This window comes from Delphinapterus leucas, chromosome X (assembly GCF_059928025.1).
Source record: "Delphinapterus leucas isolate spDelLeu-1000000601 "Yukka" chromosome X, BTC_Dleu_Yukka2, whole genome shotgun sequence".
Taxonomy (NCBI): Eukaryota; Metazoa; Chordata; class Mammalia; order Artiodactyla; family Monodontidae; genus Delphinapterus; species Delphinapterus leucas.
The window spans coordinates 128,551,067-128,575,228 of record NC_143150.1 but is presented as its reverse complement, the minus strand read 5'-3'; the positions used below and the strand labels follow the sequence as shown (position 1 = coordinate 128,575,228).

Genomic DNA, 24,162 nt, shown 5'->3' with positions numbered 1-24,162 from the left:
CAATAGATGCAGAAAAAGCTTTTGATAAAATTCAACATCAATTTCTGATGAAAACTCTCCAGAAAGTGGGCATAGAGGGAACCTACCTCAACATAATGAAGACCATATATGACAAAACCACAGCTAACATCATACTCAACAGTGAAAAGCTGAAAGCATTTCCTCCAAGGTCAGGAACAAGACAAGGATGCCCACTCTTGTCACTTTTATTCAACATAGTTTTGGAAGTCCTAGCAACAGCAATCAGAGAAGAAAGGGAATCCAGATTGGAAAGGAAGATGTAAAACTGTCACTGCTTGCATATGACATGATACCATACATAAAAAAAGCCCTTAAGATACTACCAGAATACTACTAGAGCTCATCGATGAATTCAGTAAAGTTGCAGGATACAAACTTAATATACAGAAATCTGTTGCATTTCTACACACTACAACAAACTATCAGAAAGAGAAATTAAGGAAACAATCCCATTTACCATTGCATCAAAAAGAATAAAATACCATTCATACTCTGGTTTCTCTTCAGATCATATAAATCTTTTGCCTTTTACTAAAGATTTCCGTGGAGAGGGGGAAAGAAAAATAAGAATAAGATACCTAGGAATAAACCTACCTGAAGAGGCAAAAGACCTGTACTCCAAAAGCTATAGGATGCTGATGAAAGAAACTGAAGCTGACAGAGATGGACAGTTATACCATACTGTTGGACTGGAAGAATCAATATTGTTATAATAACCATACTACCCAAGGCAATCTACAGATTCAATGCAATCCCTATCAAATTACCAATGGCATTTTTCAAAGAACTAGACCAAAACATTTTAAAACGTCTGTGAAACACAAAAGACCTCAAAATAGCCACAACAATCTTGAGAAGGAAGAACAGAGCTGGAGAAATCACAGCTCCCTGACTTCAGACTATACTACAAAGCTACCGTAAATACTGAGGTACTGGCAGAAAAACAGAAATATAGATCAATGGAACAGGATAGAAAGTCCAGAAATAAACCCACACACTTATGGTTAATTAATCTATGACAAAGGAGGCAAGAATATACACTGGAGAAAAGACAGTCTCTTCAATAAGTGGTGCTGGGAAAACTGAGCAGCTACATGTAAAAGAAGGAAATTAGAACATTCTCTAACACGATACACAAAAATAAACTCAAAATGGCTTAATATAAGTCATGACACCATAAAACTCCTAGGATAGAGTATTGGCAAAATATTCCCTTACATAAATTGTACAAACGTTTTCTTACGTCAGTCTCCCAAGGCAATAGAAATAAAAGCAAAAATAAACAAATGGGACCTATTCAAAATTACAAGCTTTTGCACAGAAAGGAAACCATAAACAAAATAAAAAGATACCCTATGCAATGGGGGAAAATATTTGCAAATGATGCAATCAACAAGGGTTTAATTTCCAAAATATACAAACAGCTCGTAGAGTTTAATAACAAGAAAACAATCCAATCCAAAAATGGGCAGAAGACCTAAATAGTCATTTCTCCAAAGAAGACATACAGATGGTCAATAGGCACATGAAAAGGTGCTCATTATCGCTAATTATTAGAGAGACGCAAATCAAAACTACAGTGACGTACCACCTCACACCAGTCAGAAGGGCGATCATTAAAAAGTCTACAAATAATAAATGCTGGAGAGGATGTGGAGAAAAGTGAATCCTCCTACACTGTTGGTGGGAATGTAAACTGGTGCAGCCACTATGGAAAACAGTATGGAGTTTCCTCAAAAAAACTAAAAATAGCACTACCATATGATCCAGCAATCCCAGTCCTGGGCATATATCCAGACAAAACTATAATTTAAAAAGATACAGGCACCCCTGTGTTCGTAGCAGCACTATTTACAATAGCCAAGACATGGACGCAACCTAAGTGTCCATCAACAGATGAGTGGATAAAGAAGATGTGGTATATATATACAATGGAATATTACTCAGTCATAAAAAAGAATGAAGTAATGCCATTTGCAGCAACATGGATGGACCTAGAGATGATCGTACTAAGTGAAGTAGGTCAGACAGAGAAAGACAAATATCATGATGTCACTTACATGTGAATGTAAAAAAAATTATAAAAATAAAATTACTTTCAAAAAGAAACAGACTCACAGACTTAGAAAAGAAACTTACGATTACCAGAGGGCACAGGGGGTGGGGGAGGGATAAATTAGGAGTTTGGGATTAGCAGATACAAATGACTGTATATAAAGTAGATAAACAACAATGTCCTACTTTATAGCACAGGGAACTATATTCAATATATTCTAATGACCGATAATGGAAAAGAATGTGAAAAAGAATAGACATATATATATGTAATACTGAATCACTTTGCTGTATACCTGAAAGTAACACAACATTGTAAATCAACTAATACTTCAATAAAAAGTTCTTTGTTTTGGGGAAAAAAAGAGGGAAAGAAAAATGAAAGGACATTGATGCCCTACAGTAGCTGCTTACAACAATAATCAAATCTGGGTAAAAGCTAGAGAAAGATGAAACAGTATAACTCCTAGGAGATAAGGAGAGTATCTTTGTGACCCTGGCATAGGCAAAGATTTCTTAAACAGGACACAAAGAGCGGTAAGCCTCAAGGAAACAAAATGATGAACTGATAATCTCTAAAAGTAAGAACTATTAAGAATGTGAAAAAAATAAAAGTAGAAAATACTAAGATGAAACCAGCAGATGACTCATATACTCCACATATAAAGGACTCTTGCAGGACAGGCTGGCTAAACAGTTGAAAAGTGCTTTGAAAAACAGGAGCTCCATCGCCAGTAAACTTATGAAAAGGTGTTCAACGCCTGGATGACCAGAAAAATGCAAATTCAAACGGCACTGAGCCATCACGTCACACGTACCAGAAAGGCTCAACTGAGAAAGACAGAACATGCCTCACGGGGGAAAGCATGTGGGGCAGTGGGGACCATCTTACCCTCCTGGTGGGAAAGTGCATTGGTCCAGCCACTTTGGAAATTCTCAGTATCTTCTAAAGGTCATCATCCTCTATGATCTGAGAATCCCACCCTCTGTGGGGGAATAGGTACACACGTGCATCAAAAGACATGTCATAGGCTCTTCACAGCAGGGCCATTCTGAATAGCCCATCCCTGGAACAAACCAAATCTCCATCAACTGCTGAAAAGATCTGAACAAACCAAATCTCCGTCAACTGCTGTACCAGGGATGACTATGCAGTGATTTTTAAATGGATGAATCACGGCTTCCTGCAACAGGATGGACGGGTTTCCCACATGCAGTGTTCACTGTGAGAAGAGTAATGCAAACTGTATGATTCCATCTGTATACATTCAAATACACGGAAAACAAATCTTCAATTTTAGAAGTCAGGAAAGGGTGGTTACTATTCTGAGCTTAAGATGTTTGCACCTCCCGTGTGTGTACGTTTTCATTTCCTTACATGAGATGTGTACATTTTCAGTATTATATTAATATGTTGTTTTATTAATATGTCATATTGACATACAATTCTAATTTGAAATTGATAAATACAGTCATCCTTTGGTACCCACTGGAGAGTGGGGATTGGATCCACACCCTGGATACCAAATTCCAGGCTGCTCGAGTCCCACAGTTAGCCCTTCGTATCTGTGGGTTCTGCGTGCTTGGATTCAACCCACTGCCAATCTTAAACATAGTACACAATCCACAGTTGGTTGAATTCGCAGATACAGAACCCACTGATGTGGAGGGCTTGACTGTACAATAGATCAAATAAATTTTACAATTTAATATTAACTTAAAACTATCATTAAATGTCATAATATGGATATATTAACTTTTAATTTAATAATTAATATTCAATAAATAAAATTTAAATTAACATATGATAGTAATAAAACATTAACATGATTGGTAATGTTATTTTACCTAGAGAATGAATTTCAGCAGCTTGGAAGAAAATTCTGGAACAAGAAGAGCTCCAACACCAATATCCCCAATGGCTCGTGAGCCGTACCCTGAGTAAAATAGCACTTCAGAAAAATAAGAAGAATTTTAAAAACTGCATTCTTGAAACAATCTATTGTTTTTTGCTTAAAATAGAGTTTATGTCTTAAAATGCACAAAAGTGATAAATATAAAAATGTATATCAAGTAACTCTAAAAATACTATTTCAATAATGCAAAATAAATATTCTAAGAGTACAGAAAACAAAGAAACAAAAGGAATTTATCCCAAAGATAAAGAGAAAAAAGAATCTATTCTAAGGGTGACTGTTCATTGCAGTATTGATTATAAGATGGAAATTCTGAAGGCAGCTAAATGTTTGACTGTAGTGGAATCATTATGGCATAATATCCATCAAGGCAGCCATTTTAAAATGTTATTAAAAATACCAACAATATAGAATGCAAATTAGTATTTTATGAAAATGTGCTTTACAAACACACGCATATACACATAAAACAACTGAGTGAGAAACAGAGGTATAGGAGACTTCTGAAAGAAAATCCAGTAAAACGCTATTTCTATGAAATGATATTGAGAAGAGAATCGGCTCTTTTATTCTATTTTCCAAATTATTTGCATTATAGGTCTTCTAATTTAGAACAAGAATTTACAGTGCAAAATAATGACTGTCTCAAGTGTTTGGGACACAAGATCAACCTTCTTAGGAAAGACATGAAGACAGGCTAATATCCCTGAAATGATCACATGTAAGCAGAAGATTTCAGTATGTGATACAGATTCCTGGGAATCAGAGGCAACCCATTCAGACTTCAGGAGAGCAAGGCATTTAATAATGATTTTTTAAAAAGCATGTGTTTTGTTCAGCTACCGTTTCCTTAATATCAATAGTGTGGCTCGACGGTGATGTTTGCAAAAGCACCCTTACATCACAGCGCTCTTCAATGCAAACAACAAATATAAAACTCTTAGAGGAAAACATAGGCAGAACACTCTCTGACATAAATCCCAGCAAAATCATTTTGATCCACCTCCTAGATTAATGAAAATAAAAACAAAAATAAACAAATGGGACCTAATTAAACTTAAAAGCTTTTGCACAGTAAAGGAAACCATAAACAAAATGAAAAGACAACCTACGGAATGGAAGAAAATATTTGCAAACGATGTGACTGACGAGGCATTAATCTCTAAAATATACAGACAATTCACACAGCTCAATATCATGAAAACAAACAACCCAGTGAAAAAAATGGGCAGAAAACCTAAATAGACAGTTCTCCAAAGACATACAGATGGCCAAGAGGCACATGAAAAGATGCTCAACATTGCTAATTATCAGAGAAATGCAAATCAAAACTACAATGAAGTATCACCACACCCCCCAGTCAGAATGGCCATCATCAAAAAGTCTACAAACAATAAATGCTGGAGAGGGTGTGGAGAAAAGGGAATCCTCCTGCACTGCTTGTGGGAATGTAAATTGATACAGCCACTATGGAGAACAGTATGGAGGTTCCTTAAAAAACTAAAAACAGAACTACCATATGACCCAGCAATCCCACTCCTGGGCATACACCCTGAGAAAACCATAATTCAAAAAGAGTCACGTACCACAATGTTCACTGCAGCTCTATTTACAACAGCCAGGACATGGAAGCAACCTAACTGTCCATCAACAGATGAATGGATAAAGAAGATGTGGTACATATATACAATGGAATATTTACTCAGTGATAAAAAAAGAATGAAATATTGCCATTTGCAGCAACGTGAATGGACCTGGAGATGATCATACTAAGTGAAGTCAGACAGAGAAAGACAGATATCATACGATATTGCTTACATGTGGAATCTAAAAAAATAATACAAATGAACTTATTTACAAGGCAAAAACAGACTCACAGACTTAGAAAACAAACTTATGGTTACCAAAGGGGAAGGGTGGCCGGGAGGGATAAATTGGGAGATTGGGATTGACAGATACACACTACTGTATATAAAATCGATAACTAATAAGGACCTACTGTGTAGCACAGGGAACTCTGCTCAGGATTCTGTAATAACCTAAATGGGAAACGAATTTGAAAAAGAATACACGCGTGTATGTGTAAAACTGAATCACTTTGCTGTACACTTGAAACTAACAGAACACTGTTAATCAACTCGCCTCCAATATAAACTGAAACTTAGCAAGAACAACAACAAATGAACAGAAGCATCTACCCACCTTCGGTCTTCTTCCAGTACACCTTCACTTGCAGCTGGTTGTCCTGATAGAACGGAGCTCCGATTTCCAGGAGGCGCGTGGGCCGTCGTCTTTGAAACGGAGGCTGTATTTGCATCACACTTTTTCTAGTTTTCCCAAGTTGTTCTTCTACAACAAAGCACAACATTCTGATTTACTTGTTAAAAATAAATCTGTAACCCGATAGTAATCCCAGTGTATTTAATTTCACTCTGCTATTCATCCATATTTAGTGCCTGACTTTTAAAGTAAAATGTAATGTGACTACACGTTCCTTCCAGCTCAAGTTGATGACACCTCCCCCTTCATCACACGCTGGAATGCATACCTAAAAGTAGACTGTATACATTACACGGGATCCCCCGAACTTAAATTGGGAATCAACATACATTCACCAGCCCGGAAAGATGCTCTGATTTCAGTAACAGGTGGAAGTAGTATTTCTCACAATACATAGACTTTTGTGCGGTTATGAAGTAAATGAAGTAATATTAAAATACCATTTCATGAAAACAGTATAGGTAGCTTTTCACAGAAGTACCAGCATGTTATGTTCCTCCATCTTTAGAGAGCCAGATGAGAATTTATACGGCTTAGCAGGAAGTATACCAAAAATTCCTGCCCTCAGATCTCTCCTTTACCAGTTCACTGATTTTAGAAGTTGTACATTTAGAAATTCCGTCCTTGGAGACAAGACTTTTCTGCTTTCAGAATTCCAAGTAGCCCTTTGAGAGATAACAGCTTAAGCTGTATTGATTATAAAGCAGTCAGAAATGTGTTATCAAAACTTTTCCAATAGAGCTGTGAGGTCTGCATTCTTGAGAAGGTGGGAGGAAGAGGGAGAGATGAGGATGAATGCAGAGAAATGCTGACCTGCGGTGAATCAGGAGAAGGAAAGGAAAACTGAGGACCCAGAAGAAAAAGTACATCGAGTGTGTACTTCTCCTTACCGGGGTGTGCCTGTCAAACCATCCATGCAATGGATCTGATTAAAAGGAATGGGATAGTTACATTAGTTGGTACTTACATTTTAGTTTAAATAATTCAAATGAATGTTTGGATAACTCTGACATTTATTAGGTTAAGGATTCTGCACCCAATAGCAGTGTGTGTATGAGGGGTTCCCCATACCACCAATTCTCAGACCCCAGCGGCGTGTCCTACAGTTCAACTCAGATCTGACAGTTTCTACCTGCAGACAGCATCAGATCCCACAGGGTAAGGGCTCAGTGCTGCAAGACTGTGCCCCCTGCCCGCTTCAGATGCGAGTCACGAGTCCAGGTTGGCAGCAGTGCTTCTGATGACCTGCTATAGATGGGGGCTTCCAGAGACCCCTTCCTCAGATTCAAATAACTTGCAAGAGCAATTCACAGGACTCAGAGAAAAATTTTACTTGATAGATTACCCGTTTATAATAAAAGGATATAACTCAGCAACCTAAGTGTCCATCGACAGAGGAATGGGTAAAGATGCAGTACATATATACAGTGGAATACTATTCAGCCATCAAAAAGAATGAAGTAATGCCATTTGCAGCCACATGGATGGACCTAGAGATGATCATACTGAGTGAAGTAAGTCAGACAGAGAAAGACAAATATCATATGGTATCACTTAGATGTGGACTCTAAAATACGACAGAAATGAACTTATCTACAAAACAGAAACATACTCACAGACATAGAGAACAAACTTATGGTTACCACAGGGGCAAGGGGGGAAGCGGAGGGATAAATTAGGAGTTTGAGATTAAAATATACACACTACTCTATATAGAAGAGATAACCAACAAGGACCTGCTGTATAGCAGAGGGAAATATACTCAATATTTTGTAATAACCTATAATGGTATAAATCTGAACAAGAATACATGCATGTGTGTAACTGAATCACTGTGCTGTATACCTGAAACTAACACAACATTGTAAATCAACTATACTTCAATTTAAAAAAAGAAACAAACACAAAACCACAGACAACAGTAACAAAAAAGACTGTTCTAGGGATGAGGATCTGTAACGTAGAAAAACTTGTATAGAAATGTTCACATCAATATTGCTTGTCATGTAAGCCCATATTTAGCTCACGTAAACAAGAACATCTGTCCTCAAAGTTAATCATGCCTAAGCATAAAATGTGATTTGGATATATGAAAAGTGAGTGGGAAAAGAAGGATCTAAGTCAGGAAGAGGCAGATGGAAGTGATGCACACGGCAGGGTGTGGGGAAAGGGGGCGGAGCTTCCACGTCTGAGGGTCTAAGGGAGCCCCTCCCCCAGCATGCGTTCACCACCGCGGAAGCTCTCTGAACCCCGTCTTTCTGGATTTTTACAGAGGCGTCATCACACGGGCGTGCTGATTAAATTACTAGCCGCTGATGGCAAACCTCCGTCCTCAGCTCGCAGGTGGAGGTGGGCGTTCTGGGGGCCAGGAATGTGCAGAGACCGGATAGCAGGAGGCGCTGCTTCCCAGCCTGCAGAAGCCAGCACACCGAGCCTGGAGCCCAGAGGAGGGCCTGGGACGCGGAGCCCTCAGAAGGCTCCGCCCCCAAACGCATCCCTTTCTAGACACCACCAGGCAGTTAAAGAATCCTGCTGCTTCACGTAAAGCATGTTTCTTTTAAAGAATTAAAGGCTTCAGATTTTCACAAGCGCATTTATGCTTCTAATTCCCTTAAGAACCTGTGATGGGAACAAGTCGCCAGCAGACTACCAAGACAGTTTAGAAAACCGTGTTTAACCTCTGTGAATTCTGTCTTCCTGCTGTCTTTTATATGCCATGGGAACATTCATTTCTCATTACAGACGTAAGAACGTGTGAATATATATATATATATATATACATACACACACACACATATATACATATATATGTGTATATATATATATGTATATATCTCAAGATTGAATCTTTGCTGCTTTATTGAATATTTCCAGCACAGACACGCATGGACATGCCCCATCCCCCATGTAGGGACAGACGTGATAGTTCAGTCCTGGGAGGACGTTCTTGACTCGGAGTGTGTCCTCCACTTTCAGCAGGAAACAAAAATGGAATAAAATTCATTCCTTCACATTCTGAAGAGGTATGAGGTCTGACTTATTTATACTCTTTAATAGTCCTAAAAGTTAAAAGAATTGAGTGACTATGCTATTTCTCCAGATGTCAAAACTCTGATTACCTTTTCAGATTGAGAGATTCAGAGTATTTTCTCTCCACTCCATTTTTATTTTGGAGAGCTGGAAGTATATTCCAGTTGCATGAGGCAACTATAAAAAACATTTGGAATCTGTCAACCCTGGAAATACTCCTCCGACCTCCAAAAAAGCAAGTTACATTTCCATTAAAGATAGTATTATGTCTTTCCTCCTTCAAGGGACCCTTTTATAAAACTGTATGAACATTCAGGCTTTGCTTGCATCGAAATATTTATCATTAATACACCTGGCACCCCGCAGACCTGGAAAAATGTAATTCAAAAAATAATTTATATGCTGGCATTTACTACGCTCATTCCTATAAAATATAATTTCCCTTGTTTATACTATAAAGTTGTAGTTATTCCTTACTTCTAGTTGCTTCATGATGAAATATAGTGTTCTTGTAAAAGTCATATACTAGTGTTTACGAGATTATATATCAACATTGGGTTATAAAGAACATCCTGACACGTATTCAGCTATATCCTGCCTCATCCTTTGCAAAACCAGTCTCTTCTGTCGGCGACGCTGACACCCAAATAACATGCATTATGACAGGTACTTTGCACTATCACTTCTTTTTTTATTTTTCTGAATCTGCATGACAGGCATCAGTTAATCCTAGCATAAAGCGGCCTTTGGTAGGTTAACTGTCACATCTCTTTATTGGTCAGGTAAAAGGTTACCTCATCGTATAAGATGATTAGAAAGTGACCGTAACACTCGGCACCAGCGTCTCGCGGGAACAGGAGTTGGTTGCGTGCGCAGGTAAGAGCGGGAACAACTGACTGGTTTGCTTTCACAGGAGTTCCTGAAGCAGTGCTACAGGCCATGCCTAGGCTTCTGGAGTTCCGGAAGCAGTGCTACAGGCCATGCCTAGGCTTCTGGAGTTCCGGAAGCAGTGCTACAGGCCATGCCTAGGCTTCTGGAGCACGTGGGCTCTGACGGCCGCTGTTGGCACACAGGCGGACAGTCCCTGTTCTCTGACCTAGATGAGACCTTAGTTGAGCGGATGTACTTTCCAAGGGATAGGTCTAGACCCCACAGACTGGAATCTGTCGTGTGCAAAAGGAAGGACACTTCCACCGGAGATTCCAGAGGACAGGGGAAGACACTCAGGGGTGAAGGACAGATGTGTTTGTATCTGGGGGGATCTGAGTGGCTCACTGAGAGGGAAGACTTCAGTCTATGTGATGCCTAATGGCTTAAAGTGAGAGAGAAGGGTTTGTAATCATACCTGAGAGGAAGGGAGAGGGAGCTAATTAAAGAGGATCTCACCAGGTGTGTGTGGGGAGATGCCCCAGGAAGAAGGAGAAAGCCCTAGATGTGCTCTGGAGACCCAGAGTCTGTAACAGTTGTGTCTGTGGGCTGGACCATGAAGAGATTCTCGATGACATGACTTCAACAATGGCAAGCCAAGGCTGGGTTTTCCTCTCCTTGTTCTTGGTTGTGGGCAGAAACACATATTAAATTATAGGAGTTTGCAATCCCATACCAGTCTCTAATGGGGAAGGAATGTTGTTTACTGGAAAAGCCAGGAGACTAAAAGGCAAACTTATTTTACACAATAGAGGAAATCCCCACCACCAATAGAAAAAAAAAAAAAATGGGTCTTAGGAGAAGCAGAAGTTTAAAGGATTTTGGTTTGAGAAGACATTTGGGGAGGAAAACATGGGAAAGCAATAGAGGATGAGATCTGTGGAGACTTGCAAAGAGCAGATGTAGGTGACAGTCTTGAGAGTGGAACTCAGGAGAGTAATCTGTGATATGGTTAATATTTTCTAAAGAATATTTTGGCAGCTGTCTACAAAATGGACATTTAAGAAAGAGTGGAGACAAATATTAATTAGGAGATTATTTTATAAGAAAGGTGACAGTGGGCTGAACAAGGGCAAGAATTGGACAGATCCCACACAGAATCTGAAATTAGAGTCAAAAGGACTTTCTAATGAACTGGATTTCTGAAGAGAAAGAATAGCAAAGCATGATGAATGACCTCTATGGATGGCATGAACAAAAGGGGGAACGGTGGGAACTTTTGGGGCAGGAGAGCCTGGGAGAGGAACGGGTGTGACAGGGAAGTGAAGAGCTTGGTTTTGGGGATGTTACATTTGAAGTACCTGTTAGCCATCCCAGTGGAGGTGCTGAGCAGGCAGCTGAACACATACCTCTGCTTTCAGGGAGCATCAGGTGGGAGACACAGGGTGGCCTTCGCACGTGGATGGTTATGACACCCACGGGAGTCACTGACATCTCCCAGGGAGGGAACTGACCCCCCCTCCACTCCCCACCCCCAAACTGATTCTCTGCACAAACGATGCTCTCTTCCAACTCTGCGCTTGTGTGGGGTGACACCCTGTGTCCCACGGAGCACCCATTCTTCAGGACCCAGGAGGAGCGCTGTGCTCTTGGTTCCCACCACCATGTCTGTCCGTCTGTGCCATGCTTCCCTGCAGCTCTGTGTGCAACGGACTGGTCTCTGTGTAATCATGTTGACGTTTCTCTCCCAAATTCAACAGTAGGCACTTTGAAGGCAGAGATGGAAATGTGTCCAGTGCTGCAGTAATGTGTATGTATGAGTGTGTTTGCACATGTATATGTACGCATGTGCGTATACACAGAACACGTATACACATATAAATACATGGTACGCATATACTATATAACGTACAGTCTATATAGTATACATCCTACAGTGTACATATCTTTATACTGTAATACAGTGTACAGTGGTATAAGGTAGTAATTATTCCCATCATTAGACACAGTTTGATGAATGAATGGCGGACTGCATTAAAGAAATCAATGAATGGTGCAAATGTAAGTTGCAGCCACTATGGAAACCAGTATGGAGGTTCCTCGGAAAACTAAAACTAGAGTTGCCATATTATCCAGCAATCCCACTCCTGGGCATATATCCAGACAGAACTGTAATTCAAAAAGATACCTGCACCCCTATATTCACAGCAGCACTATTTACAATAGACAAGACATGGAAGCAACCTAAGTGTCCACCAACAGATGAATGGGTAAAGAAGATGTGGTGCATATATACAGTGGAATATTACTCAGCCATGAAAAGGAATGAAATAATGCTACTTGCAGCAACATGGAGGGACCTAGAGATGATCATACTAAGTGAAGTCAGAAAGAGAAATACCAAGTGATATCACCTGTACGCAGAATCTAAAATATGACTCACATGAACCTATCTAGGAAACGAAAACAGACTCGCAGACATAGAGGATAGACTTGTGGTTGCCAAGGGGGAGCAGAGGTGGGGGAGGGGTGGATTGGGAGTTAGGGATTAGCAGATGCAACCTATTATATATAGGATGGATAGACAACAAGGTCCTACCCTATAGTACAGGGAACTATATTCAATATCCCGTGATAAATTATAAAGGGAAAGGACATGAAAAAATATATATGTATAACTGAGTCACTTTGCTGTACACCAGAAATGAAACACAATATGGTAAACCAACTATACTTCAGCAGAATTAAAAAAGAAAGAAAAGAAAAGAAAAAGAAATTGAGAGGCATCTTCCCCCAACCCTCCCACCTCCTGCCACCACTGAATTATCATCTCTGGGCATGGTGCCCTACCACTAGCGTTTTTACAAACAACTCTCTGGTTGACCATAATGTGCAGCCAGGCTAAAGAAAAAATGACTTCAAGCAAATAAGCTATTGAGACCCTACACGTGTGGTATACATTGTCCAACGAACATAAGGATTTTCTGGCCCTGTTTCATCACACCTCTAACACTAGTATTGACTTACGCCTCATTCTTCCTCTCAGCTGGAAGCTGTCTCTAATGCATAATATCTTGCCTTTAACATGCCACATGCTCCATAAGTGCTGTCATAGATATCACTAAATCTGACTCTAAAATTACTCTTGAAATTGACTCATAATCATATAACGGACATATTGGGCCTATTTACAAATTGTAAGATTGGACCTCCCTAAGAACAGTCAGGCTGAAATTAGGCACACAAATTAATGCCATTAAAACTGAATCGTGTAATGCTGGTTTTAACCAACAAGGACCTATGTATAGTGCAGGGAACTCTGCTCAGTAGTCTGTAATAACCTAAATGGGAAAAGAATTTGAAAAAGAATAGATACGGGTATATATATATATATATATATATATATATAACTAAATCACTTTGCTGTACACCTGAAACTAACACAACATTGTTAATCAACTATACTCCAATATAAAATAAAAATTTTAAAGATCAAAAAAAAGGGCTTCCCTGGTGGCGCAGTGGTTGAGAGTCCACCTCCCAATGCAGGGGACACGGGTTCGTGCCCCGGTCCGGGAAGATCCCACATGCCGCGGAGCGGCTGGGCCTGTGAGCCGTGGCCGCTGAGCCTGCGCTCTGCAACGGGAGAGGCCACGACAGTGAGAGGCCCGCGTACCGCAAAAAAAAAAAAAAAAAAGATCCAAAAAAGATCCATGCACCCCTATGTTCATAGCAGCACAGTCACAGCACAGCACAGCCAAGACATGGAAACAACCTAAATGCCCATCGACGGAGGAATGGATAAAAAGAAGATGTGGTACATATACACAATGGAATGCTACTCAGCCATCAAAAAGAATGAAATAATGCCGTTTGCAGCAACATCGATGGACCTAGACATCATACTAAGTGAAGTCGGTCAGAAAGAGAAAGACAAATATGATATCACTTACATGTGGAACCTAAAATATGACACAGATGAACCTATCTATGAAACAGCAACAGACTCACGGACATAGAGAACACAGTTGTGGTTGCCAAGGGGGAGGGCGGTGGGGGAGGGATGGAGTGGGAGTCTGGGGTTAGTAGATGCAAACTATTACATAGAGAATGGATAAACAACAAGGTCCTCCTGCAGAGCACAGGGCACTATATTCAATCTCCTGGGATAAACCATAATGGAAAAGAATATATATATATATATATATGTGTGTGTGTGTGCATAACTGAGTTACTTTGCTGTACAGCAGAAATTAACATTGTAAATCAACTCTTCTTCAATAAAAAATATTGATAAAAAAATCAGTGAAGTTACTAAACACATAGAAATGTTTCCATGAGAATTTTTATGTAAAAGTTGTACTGTATGCAAACTTATACATAGCAATAGTAGACTTTTCAAATCCATTTAATCTCCAAAAGGACTACTTCTCAAATAGGTAGGAAGCTCTGTTTCTAGAACTATTTTGAAAGCATCATTTCAAATGGACCTGCTCGTTTGGATCCTATTGTTTCCCAGGTGGCAGAAGATAATTATGGGCAATCCCTGCGTCTAACAGTGCGGAGCCAGCCTTGCCTTTTGTAAATTCAACAAGCTTGTCACACCTTCCGTGTCTGACCAGGCCCCGTGCCGGGATGAAAGGCAGATCCCACGGGATCCTGCGAGCCTGGGGAAGCAGGACCCGCGGAGACCCCTGGCAGCCTCTCTCGGGCTCACCTTCTATCTGCCCGTCCCCAGATCCCTGGCCAGGAGCTTCCCCACAGCTCTTCTCACCAGTCCCCACCTCCGAGCAAAGCCGGAAACACCACGTAAGGCATTTTCCAGCTCAGAGGTGAGTGTCTCATGAGACTCTCCCCTTGCTTTGCTCAGTTTGGCAAACAGACTAGCTTAGAACCACTGGCAACAAGGAAGCGGGTATGGGAATGATTTAGTCACTGCCCCCAGTGGAGAATTAGGTAGCCTTTTGCAGTAATTGTGACCACTGTGTAAAACCAGTAGAAAAGAAAAAAGGGCATGTCGCATTTTTAGGAGGGAAGCAACAGTTTCTAACAGTTTAACCGTGCAGACCCTCCTTAAAAAGAAGTACGCATATGCACAAGGATCCCAAATCATGGAAGTATAAACATTTGTTCGAATGAGACACCCTATGTTCTTAAACTTTCATTATGACGCCAAAATGTTGCACATAAAACTTAGGATAAAAATCCTAAGAAAAACTCAAAGGTAAAATTTGTACACATCATAGTTCAAAGGGCATATTTACGTGTATACGGGTATGAAGACTCTCCATGTAAAGACTGCAAATAAGAAAAAGGAACTCGAAGCACTTACTTCTGTGGACGGCGTGTGTGGGCGTGAACTGGAGGGAGACCTTGGCGCTCTTGAGGCGCGTCTGGCCCCAGTAGGTGACAGCCTGCAGCTCTACTGTGTAGTCGCAGTCGGGCTGCAGTGGCTCCAGGGTCACAGAATTCTGAGACTGCAGGTGGAGGGAACACACACAGATTCTGTTACAAGCCGCCCTGCCTCTGAGCTTCCCTGCACAGCTGCTGTGTCCTTGTGAAGCACACCAGCTCCTCTCTGATGTCTGCCCGGACTATCTAAGATCACAAATCATTCTACATCTTTAGCATATGAAAATCCGCTTTTACCGCGGATCAAAATAAATGTCATACAAAAAGCACAAACACGTTTTTTTGGAAATTGTATTCCTAATCCCATTATTGGATGCTTTCCGGTAGCAGGAAAATGAATAATTCTGTCCCCTCACTCCTTACTAGATACCACCTTACAGAGAGAAGAAAGCTATAAAGATTATGAATTGGCATTCCCTGTATTTCTCTGATTTTATCCTAAATCTTCTATGAGTAAATTTCCACCAAAAGTTGTAAGAAAAATCAACCTGACAAAATGCTTAAAGCACTTCTTTATGGCTTGCAGGTATAATAATAAAGCCCCTTACAAGTAACAGGAATTAAGAGAAATAAGGTTGTTGTCTTAGAATTCAAACATTCATCAAAATATAGTACATGTGATATCACATGGCCCTAAATGGTCTAATTGGTGTTATTAACATCTATGAAGGGAAAAATGTGTCCATCACTAATGCGACACCAGACTTGAGGCAGTCAGTAAGTAGCACGTGCCTTCCCACAAAGAGTAGGCCAGTTGTATGCGTGCATCGTGCTACATGAAGGTATCGTCATCTGAAATTGTCAAATACTGAATCACATAAGCCCACCCCTTGTTTAAATACCTCAATGACCTGTCGGAATTCTCTGCACCATTTTCGGTCATGTGAGATCTCTTTTCAGGGAGAGAACATGATTTCCATGGGCGTTTCAGAACCGTGAGCACAACGCTCCCTGTAAATTAATAGTTTGGCACCTTTACATGATTCAGGCTTTTGAGGGATCAGTTATCAGAACTCGGCCACCTTCCAGCAGGGATCTGGACGGCTGAAAGGACTGCACTTCCAGAAGTGGGGGCTGAGAGGCAGGCTCTGGACCGTGGTCCCTGTTCCCAGGTGAGGCTGGGCCGCCTCTCAGCCACACCCACCGTGGTATTAACCGTGCCTCTTCGTGCCCTTTCTGCCTTTTACCTACAGTATGTCTATGAACTACCAATTCCCAATTCTTTTTAGTTAGGGTTTCTTGTTATGTTCTGTATCACTCTTCCTAAACTATTATCTCAAACAAGGAAAATAGAATTCACTTTTGAAAGAGCATTTCCTTGAACATCCCCACTCCTCTTAGTTTTCACGGATATTAGGATGGACTCTTAGGAAATGAAAAGACATTGATCCCCAAGAAGAAAATTTCACAATTTCTCATGTTTTTCAACATGTTTCCAGTTCCTGATCGTAATTCTCAGTTGGTCAAATTTTAATATTGAGAACTTTAATGAGTCACATGACCTACAGCTTGCCTCTTGTGGATCCAGAAAAACACATCACTCGTAAGATAGTGACCTATGATTAAGGCTACTCTAGGCCTGTTAACAATTATAATTAAATTCAAAGTTCTTTTTTTTTTTGCGGTATGCAGGCTTCTCACTGCTGTGGCCTCTCCCGTTGCGGAGCACAGGCTCCGGACGCGCAGGCTCAGTGGCCATGGCTCACGGGCCCAGCCGCTCCACGGCATGTGGGATCTTCCCGGACCGGGGCACGAACCCGTGTCCCCTGCGTCGGCAGGTGGACTCTCAACCACTGCGCCACCAGGGAAGCCCCGCAGTTCATTTTTTATTTATCTAATTGACATATACTGGAAATAAATTGCAAACTTCCCTACTAATCCTTGATGCTGTTTGGTTATTAAGGGCATGTCAGGGGCAGGGGGCTGTCGGCATTTCATCACATCACTTTTTGCTTTCCATCCCTGTGACTGCACAACTTTATCTCTTTCAGCACTTTCTGTGAGATAAGCACACATTACCAATGGTCACTTGTTGCAAAGTCCTACAAAATAAAAGCTGGAACTGTCAGAATGTTTCTTGAAAATAAAACCAAAACAGTATCACAGCTAAATATTGGTGATATGGACCTGTGGAGACATGTTTTATAATTCTCAATGGCACAGATATTGGAATCTTCAGTGCAAAAAAAAAAAAAAAAAGTCTTGGTGTCCTTCTAAAGCACTTTCAAACATTTATTTATTTATGGAATTCAACCTTATGAATTAGGGGAAAAGGTGTTAAGTTTTATCACAATGAGATAAAGGAACGTGTACTAAAAGGACACCAAACACTCATTTTTATGCATTAAGCATTTCATATGATGCAAAATGTTCAGTGTTATAGAGATCTCATTGCATAAAACAGTTCAGTGAAGATTTTATTTCTTGGCGTGTGGAAAATAAGCCATTCCAAGTTCTTTTAATCAAGAAAAGCATATTGTCAAACATGCATTTTCTAAACTGTCTGCTGTCGCACTGATTAGATTATAGATGGGAGCCCCTTACGATACACAACAGATAAAGCCGTGAACATTTACTCTTCAGTTTACAAGGATCTCTTTAGAAAAAAAGAGACCTAAATATCGAGGACATTTTGAATTGTCTCGTTTTCAATGGCTAGACAGGTTAAGATGGAGACAGTTTTGTTCCTCTGATTTCCGGAGTGGTGCCAGCCATTTGGATATGAGTAAGTCAACAGACTAAACTCAACTGTTGTCACCTGAAATGTGCACGGCTGAACGGCTGGCGTGGTCCTCTGTTTTCTGAACTTCCTCGTTCAAAGGGGAGGGATGGGAACCTGTCCCTCATCCGTCCCTCTTGTGGCTCAGCAGAGGCCACTCTCAGACCAGGTGCCTGAGTTCAAACACCACTGCGAGGAGATGGGCCTCTTCCCCCTGGTTCTCACTCACCCCACCCGTGGTCTTTCTCCTCTTCTTCTTCGTTGGCACAAGTGACTTGCCGCTGACCGTCCAGCTCCAGAAGACTTTGTAGTGATGCACTGGGATGTCTGGTTCCTCGGGGAGATCCCAAACGATCGTCACCGTCACGCTTCCGTCATTGTTGATGGTGGAGTTTGCAAGCCGGAGGTTGGCTGGGGCCGGTGGTGCAGATGGATCTGAAATCCCAGGAGAAAGACACAAGGGCCCAGGATGACCACAAAAGCATCGCCTCTGTACATGTAATGACTATAGGGTCGATGCAGGAAGACTGCCCTTGATGTGGAGAATAGCTGAAGATAAGCACTAAGGAAGATCCCCTTCTTAAGCTTCAAACTGAAAAACAACCTATAGAACAGTAAGGGCAATGTGTTTGGGCCATATTTGTAATCTAGGCATTTCCATACCACTACAACCCAGCCAAATTTTCACTGTACCGAAATGGATAAAGTTCTGTAAAACATGGTCAAATTCCATTCAGGTTGGTTGGCATTAAATAGGTCAGCAAAGTTGATTCATCCGAGCGGTCCTGGAGCTTTAGATCCTTGAATCAAAAGTTAAGAGTGACGTGAAAACATCAGCAAAAACAAACCATTTATTTTTTCGCCACATTACAAAGTGGATGACAGACGGGTAACATTTTTATAATTTCTAGTTTGTCGCATAAGCCAAAACCGTCTCAGCTGTCAGGAGAGAGATTAGGTTCTGGAATGATTTCTCTACAAACCTCCATTTGAAATCTATATATGAAGATGACTAAGTACGTGTAAAGCTGAGGGTCTTTCCTTCATTTTTTTGCCACAAATTGAGCCAGCCGCTCACCACAAATGATTTACAGATGGTTTTGTTTTAAGACGCCTGCCCAGAAAAATGCTGTCAATAATTCTAATTCTAATACCGTCTGCATCAGAGGGGCAAAGAAGCTCTATCTAACTCCATATAAACGAAGAAGACTGGCGGAAAATAGCCATGGTTTTACCCTTGGGATGGTTTGTGTTTCGGGGGTGATGGAAGCATGAATTATTTTTTAAAAATCTGTTGCTTTTCTGTAAGATAGATACGTTTTGGAGGGGTGGCGGGCTGTGTCATTTTTAAAAGCTTTGTAGTTGCTTTCCTAGGCTAATGGCTCATCCAAAGCACGTTACCTGACATGCCTGACCGAGGTGGTTCTCAAACGGTCACCGAGAGGAACCCTCTGGGAGCGCCCAAGACTTATACTGAGGTATGCTGATTCAGCGAGTGCAGGTGTGGCCCATCGATATATCCACGTTCAATATATATTCATGTTTTATGTGAAATACACACTTTTATGTAAAGCACACACGCGACTCTGAAGTAGATGATCCACAGGTCAGAAGCTGAACAGTCCTGCACCTGGTGGCGGCCAAGCAAAGGTGTAAACAGCCCCTGCCTCCCGCGAGGAGGGAAGTGCTGGGTCCTGTTATCACGGGCTCAGGAAGCACGGCCTTCCTCACTCTGCTGGTTCTGCGGAGCCCCTGGGAGCCCCACTCTGGTCATCCCCGTGGAGGCGCCACACGCCTCGCTGCTTTCACCTTGCATCATGGTCTCCGCCTGCCTCCGCTCCCCACTGGCTGTCCCTCTGGTCCCTTGACCCTCCTCAGCCTCCCCCCTCCTGGCCTCCCCATCCCACCGCTGCTAAGCGGGGGAGCATCTGGCCTCTGAACTCGGGGGCCTCTTGGCATCTATACCCAATCTCTAGAGATCTCACCAGTCACAGCTTTAAAACCCCTGAACTTGGATTCAAGTACTAAAGGGTCTTTGCATCAGCTACACTTGGAGGTCTCAGAGGCAGCTTGAAAGGAATGTGCCCAAGACCAAAGTCCCCGTCCCTCCCAGCCCCTGCTGCCCACCACAGATGCCCCATCTCAGGAAACACAAATTCCTCTTTCCCGCTGCTCCCGCACCAAACCTCGACGTCGTATACTTCTTCTGCTTTCATTCCTTGAGCTAGCAGTACCTTCAAAAACCTATCTGGAATCTTACTGTTTCCACCAGAATAACACCATGTGCCAAGCCTTTGTCTTTGCTCCCTGATGATGGCAAAGGCCTCCGAGCCTTTCTCAGTACGGCAGCTGGTGGTTCTTTACGACACAAGTTGAGGCTCTTCAGCTTGGAAGCTCTCGATGGCCTCCAGTCTCACTTAGAGTCAAAGTGCTGGCAGCCTCCCCAAAGTCCTGTGCATCCTTCCCACACATAACCTCCCAAACCTCCTTTCCTGTCCCCACCTGAGCCTGCTACTCTGGCCACACTGGTTCCCATCTGATTACGTGGAGATGAAAACCAAGAGCTACTGAAGCTTTTCCACCAGTTTAGCCTAAACACCTCCCTCCCTACCCGCCCCCCGCCCCAAGAGTCGTTACCTACTGCAGGTCGACCACATGTCACCCTACTCAAAACAGTTACATGTGCTTTCCTCCACGCACCAGCAGAATTTCACCGTGATTTTCTCCTACTTTGGTATTCTCCAAGGCCCTTAAGATCAACCTCTGCGGTATGAGTCAATCCTTAACCTACGACAGGTTACTGCGGACCTTTCTTACAGAAAGCTGGCTGGCAAGCTCAGCATCACTTCAGAGCAAGAGAAAAATTACAACGTGTAAAGGTGATTACAGCCATTCACGTTTTCAGTGATGCACCTGGATGTCTATATGCTGGAAATAAGTAGTTATGTGAACCTTCCAGAGAGTCTAGGTTCGTAGGACAAGCTCAAAGTCACCTCCTTTTCTAAAGAAATTCCAGGTTTCAGGAAGGCAAATAGCATTCGGTATTTCATCATTTCCCTAATCTACTTCATTCATGATATCATTTCTTACTGCCCTGGAAAAATTTCTCATACCTTAGATGTGATCACAATTCAGAATAACATCATCTAGTTTATGAAACATGATAAAATATGAAACAACATAATTTATGACAATGGCATTAGGAAGCAGTGCTTTCAAATAAATGAATTAGTAATACTTGCTTCACATTTTCTTAAAAGTAAGGCCCACTTGAGTACTCACAACACCCAGGTGGCGTACTCCCATTACCAACGTGAGACACCCCCAATCTCTTTCTCCCCCCAAATAACTTTTTAAATTTTTGAAGCCAAAGGGAAATAGCAGAGGTTATCACCCCAATTATCCCCTGTAAACGAGCTACTCATTTATCTGTCTAGTCGCTGAAGACTTCAGACGAGAGAATCTGTCCTGTTTGTCTAATCTGAAGGATTTCATTCAGTCCCAACAAATTCCCAGATTGCTGTCATTCACTGCCTTGTGAAATGGTTCCCTGCAGTGTGAAATCAAGTATATTCACTTTGTTGAAATATACAAAATCTTTTCTTTCAGTTTACATAATGTTTTAATTCTGTTAAAACATTGAAATGCAGTTGGAAGCTTGTGGAAAAAATTATATGCATATAGAAACTCCACATTATGATAATGCTCTAAGGGATTTTATAATTTATTTATGAACTTTAAAAAAAAAAACAAAAACTGGTAAGGATCTTAAGGGTTGGATAGGTAGAGTGACCTGCCCGAGGTCACTCACATAACTGGTGGCAGAGCCAGGCGTGAGAATGACAATGAGGGGAGAAAGAGGGGTTTGAGGCCACATCTCTACATCTGTTATGTGTCATCAACATCAACATCATCATAACGATGGGCCACTGTCTCTACAGAAAGGCAACATGTGAAGCCCTTTACTGGGGAAAGTGCCCATTACAGTCTAGCACAGGGATTGAAAGCCTTTTTCTGTAAAGGGGCAGACAGTGAATATCAAGGCTTTGCAGACCAGACAGTCTCTGTTGCAACTAATCCACTCTGCTGTCATAGCTTGAAAGGAGCTGCAGATAACATGGAAACAAATGAGCACGGCTCTGTGCTAGTGAAACGCTATCTGCAGAAACAGGCGGCAGGCCAAACATGGACCACAGGCCATGGATGGTCAACCCCAGAGCTAGAGTCTTTCCAAAGCAATGACACCGTTTAGTCTCTTGGAACTGGACATAAGCACAGCTTATTTCCAATTTGATACGCATATGGTTGTGCTTTGTTTTTTTAATGTTGGCCTTTTGTTCCCATTTTGCAGATAAGGAAACTGAGGATCAGAGAGTTTAATTCACTAGTTCAAGAGTGTAAGGGGAGAAGGTCAGAGGCACATCACAAGACCAGAGCTCCCCTGGCCCCTCCCCCTCTGAAGCTTAAATGAGAGCATTTCTCTCCCATCTCACTTCTCTTTCTGCTTCATCCACTCCCTCTGTGCAACCGTCCCAATTATCTGCAGAAACACAACTCACAAAGCAGGCAGCAAGTACACTTTCAAAGATAAATGCAATAGGAAGCCCGTATTAGCTCCTTTTACAGTTTGCATGATTTCCAGTGCAAAGATATCTTCGACATTTAGCAGGAATAACCAACTTCAGCCTTGGAGAAAAAATAGTTCCTTTTATTAACGATCATATGTAGTGCTTTTGAAGGAAGATGGAAGCTTCGGGTTTCAGCAGATAGATTTACGGTTGCATCTCTGACCCCTTTGTGACAAAGTAACACGCACGGTGGAACAGCTTTACGCCCTACGATGGGTAAAGTGCCAAATGAAATCACTTGTCACCCCTGCAGAAAGGCAGGCTATTATCACACTGATGTGAGCTCTCATGGGAAAGGAGCCCTTCCTGCCATCCCAGGAGAAAGCCCATCACTTATTGTGAGGCAGGCGCCTCCACGTGTCCAGACGATCCTGTTGGTTGAACACGGAGACCCAGCCGCGCGTTAGCGCAACTTCAGAGTGGGGTGCAAATGGCAGTAAAGAGAGAGACCTTTAGAAGGTCGTCCTCAGTGAAGTAAGTCAGACAGAGGAAGGCAAGCATCATAGGGTACCACTTGCACGTGGAATCGAAAATGTGGCACAAATGAGTCCATCGACAGAGACAGACTCACAGACAGAAAACAAACTTATGGGTACCAAAGGGGAAAGGCGGGGAGGGGTCAATCAGGAGTTTGGGACTAGCAGATACACATACTATATATAAAATAAACAGCAGGACCTACTGTGCAGCACGGGGAGCTAAACTCAATGTCTTGTAATGACCTACAAGAGAAAATAATCTGAAAACATATATACTTATAACTGAATCACTTTGCTGTACCCCTGAAACTAACACAATATTGTAAATCAACTCTACTTCCGTAAAAAAAGACCTTTATAAATACACAATCATGAAGGAATATACATATACGTATATATACATAGACACAGAGAGAGGAACGAGATATGCTTTGAGAGCATGAATGTTAATTTTATTACTTATTTGAGTTCCTCAAACGATGTCCAGGGAACAGACTTCCCATTTGAAATGCGTCAGAGGACTGCCTCTTAGGTGTGGGGCGGTGATCAAGGGCAGTTAGATTTTTAAAGCAATGATATAACCAGTCACACGTTCTCCAGCTAATTCGTAGGTTAGTTCTGATATTTAAACTGTTTTCTTTCCAGACACAGCAGTTGGAATAATTTTACTTCCCTCATTAACAAAAAAAAAGAAAAAGAAAAGAAAGACAGAAAGACAGGAAAGGAAGGAAGAAAGAAAGAAAGGGAAGGGAAGG

The 24,162-nt window shown here is 41.6% G+C and overlaps 2 protein-coding genes and 1 pseudogene across 7 annotated transcripts in view; 2 read left to right on the top strand and 1 right to left on the bottom strand.

Moving 5' to 3' along the window:
- The window catches only part of ANOS1 (anosmin 1), a 193,339-nt gene that overhangs the window by 13,699 nt on the left and 155,478 nt on the right, over window positions 1–24,162 (bottom strand). Inside the window, exons 7-9 of the mRNA XM_022559806.2 lie at window positions 18,530–18,735; window positions 15,502–15,646; window positions 6,195–6,341 (exon numbers count right to left, since the gene is read on the bottom strand). Of these exons, the coding sequence (XP_022415514.2) occupies window positions 6,195–6,341; window positions 15,502–15,646; window positions 18,530–18,735 (498 nt within the window). The remainder of the gene's footprint in view (window positions 1–6,194; window positions 6,342–15,501; window positions 15,647–18,529; window positions 18,736–24,162) is intronic.
- LOC111167216 (uncharacterized) overlaps window positions 1–24,162 on the top strand; it is a 538,796-nt gene extending 514,634 nt beyond the window's left edge. For 5 of the 6 annotated variants that reach the window (XR_016391424.1, XR_016391422.1, XR_016391421.1 and 2 more), the window contains one exon: window positions 1–24,159. This exon is cut by the window's left edge and continues 7,297 nt beyond it. The gene's annotated coding sequence lies outside the window, so the exon portion shown is untranslated. The other variant, XR_016391420.1, reaches the window with a different exon arrangement.
- On the top strand, window positions 509–598 carry LOC115804226 (U5 spliceosomal RNA; annotated as a pseudogene).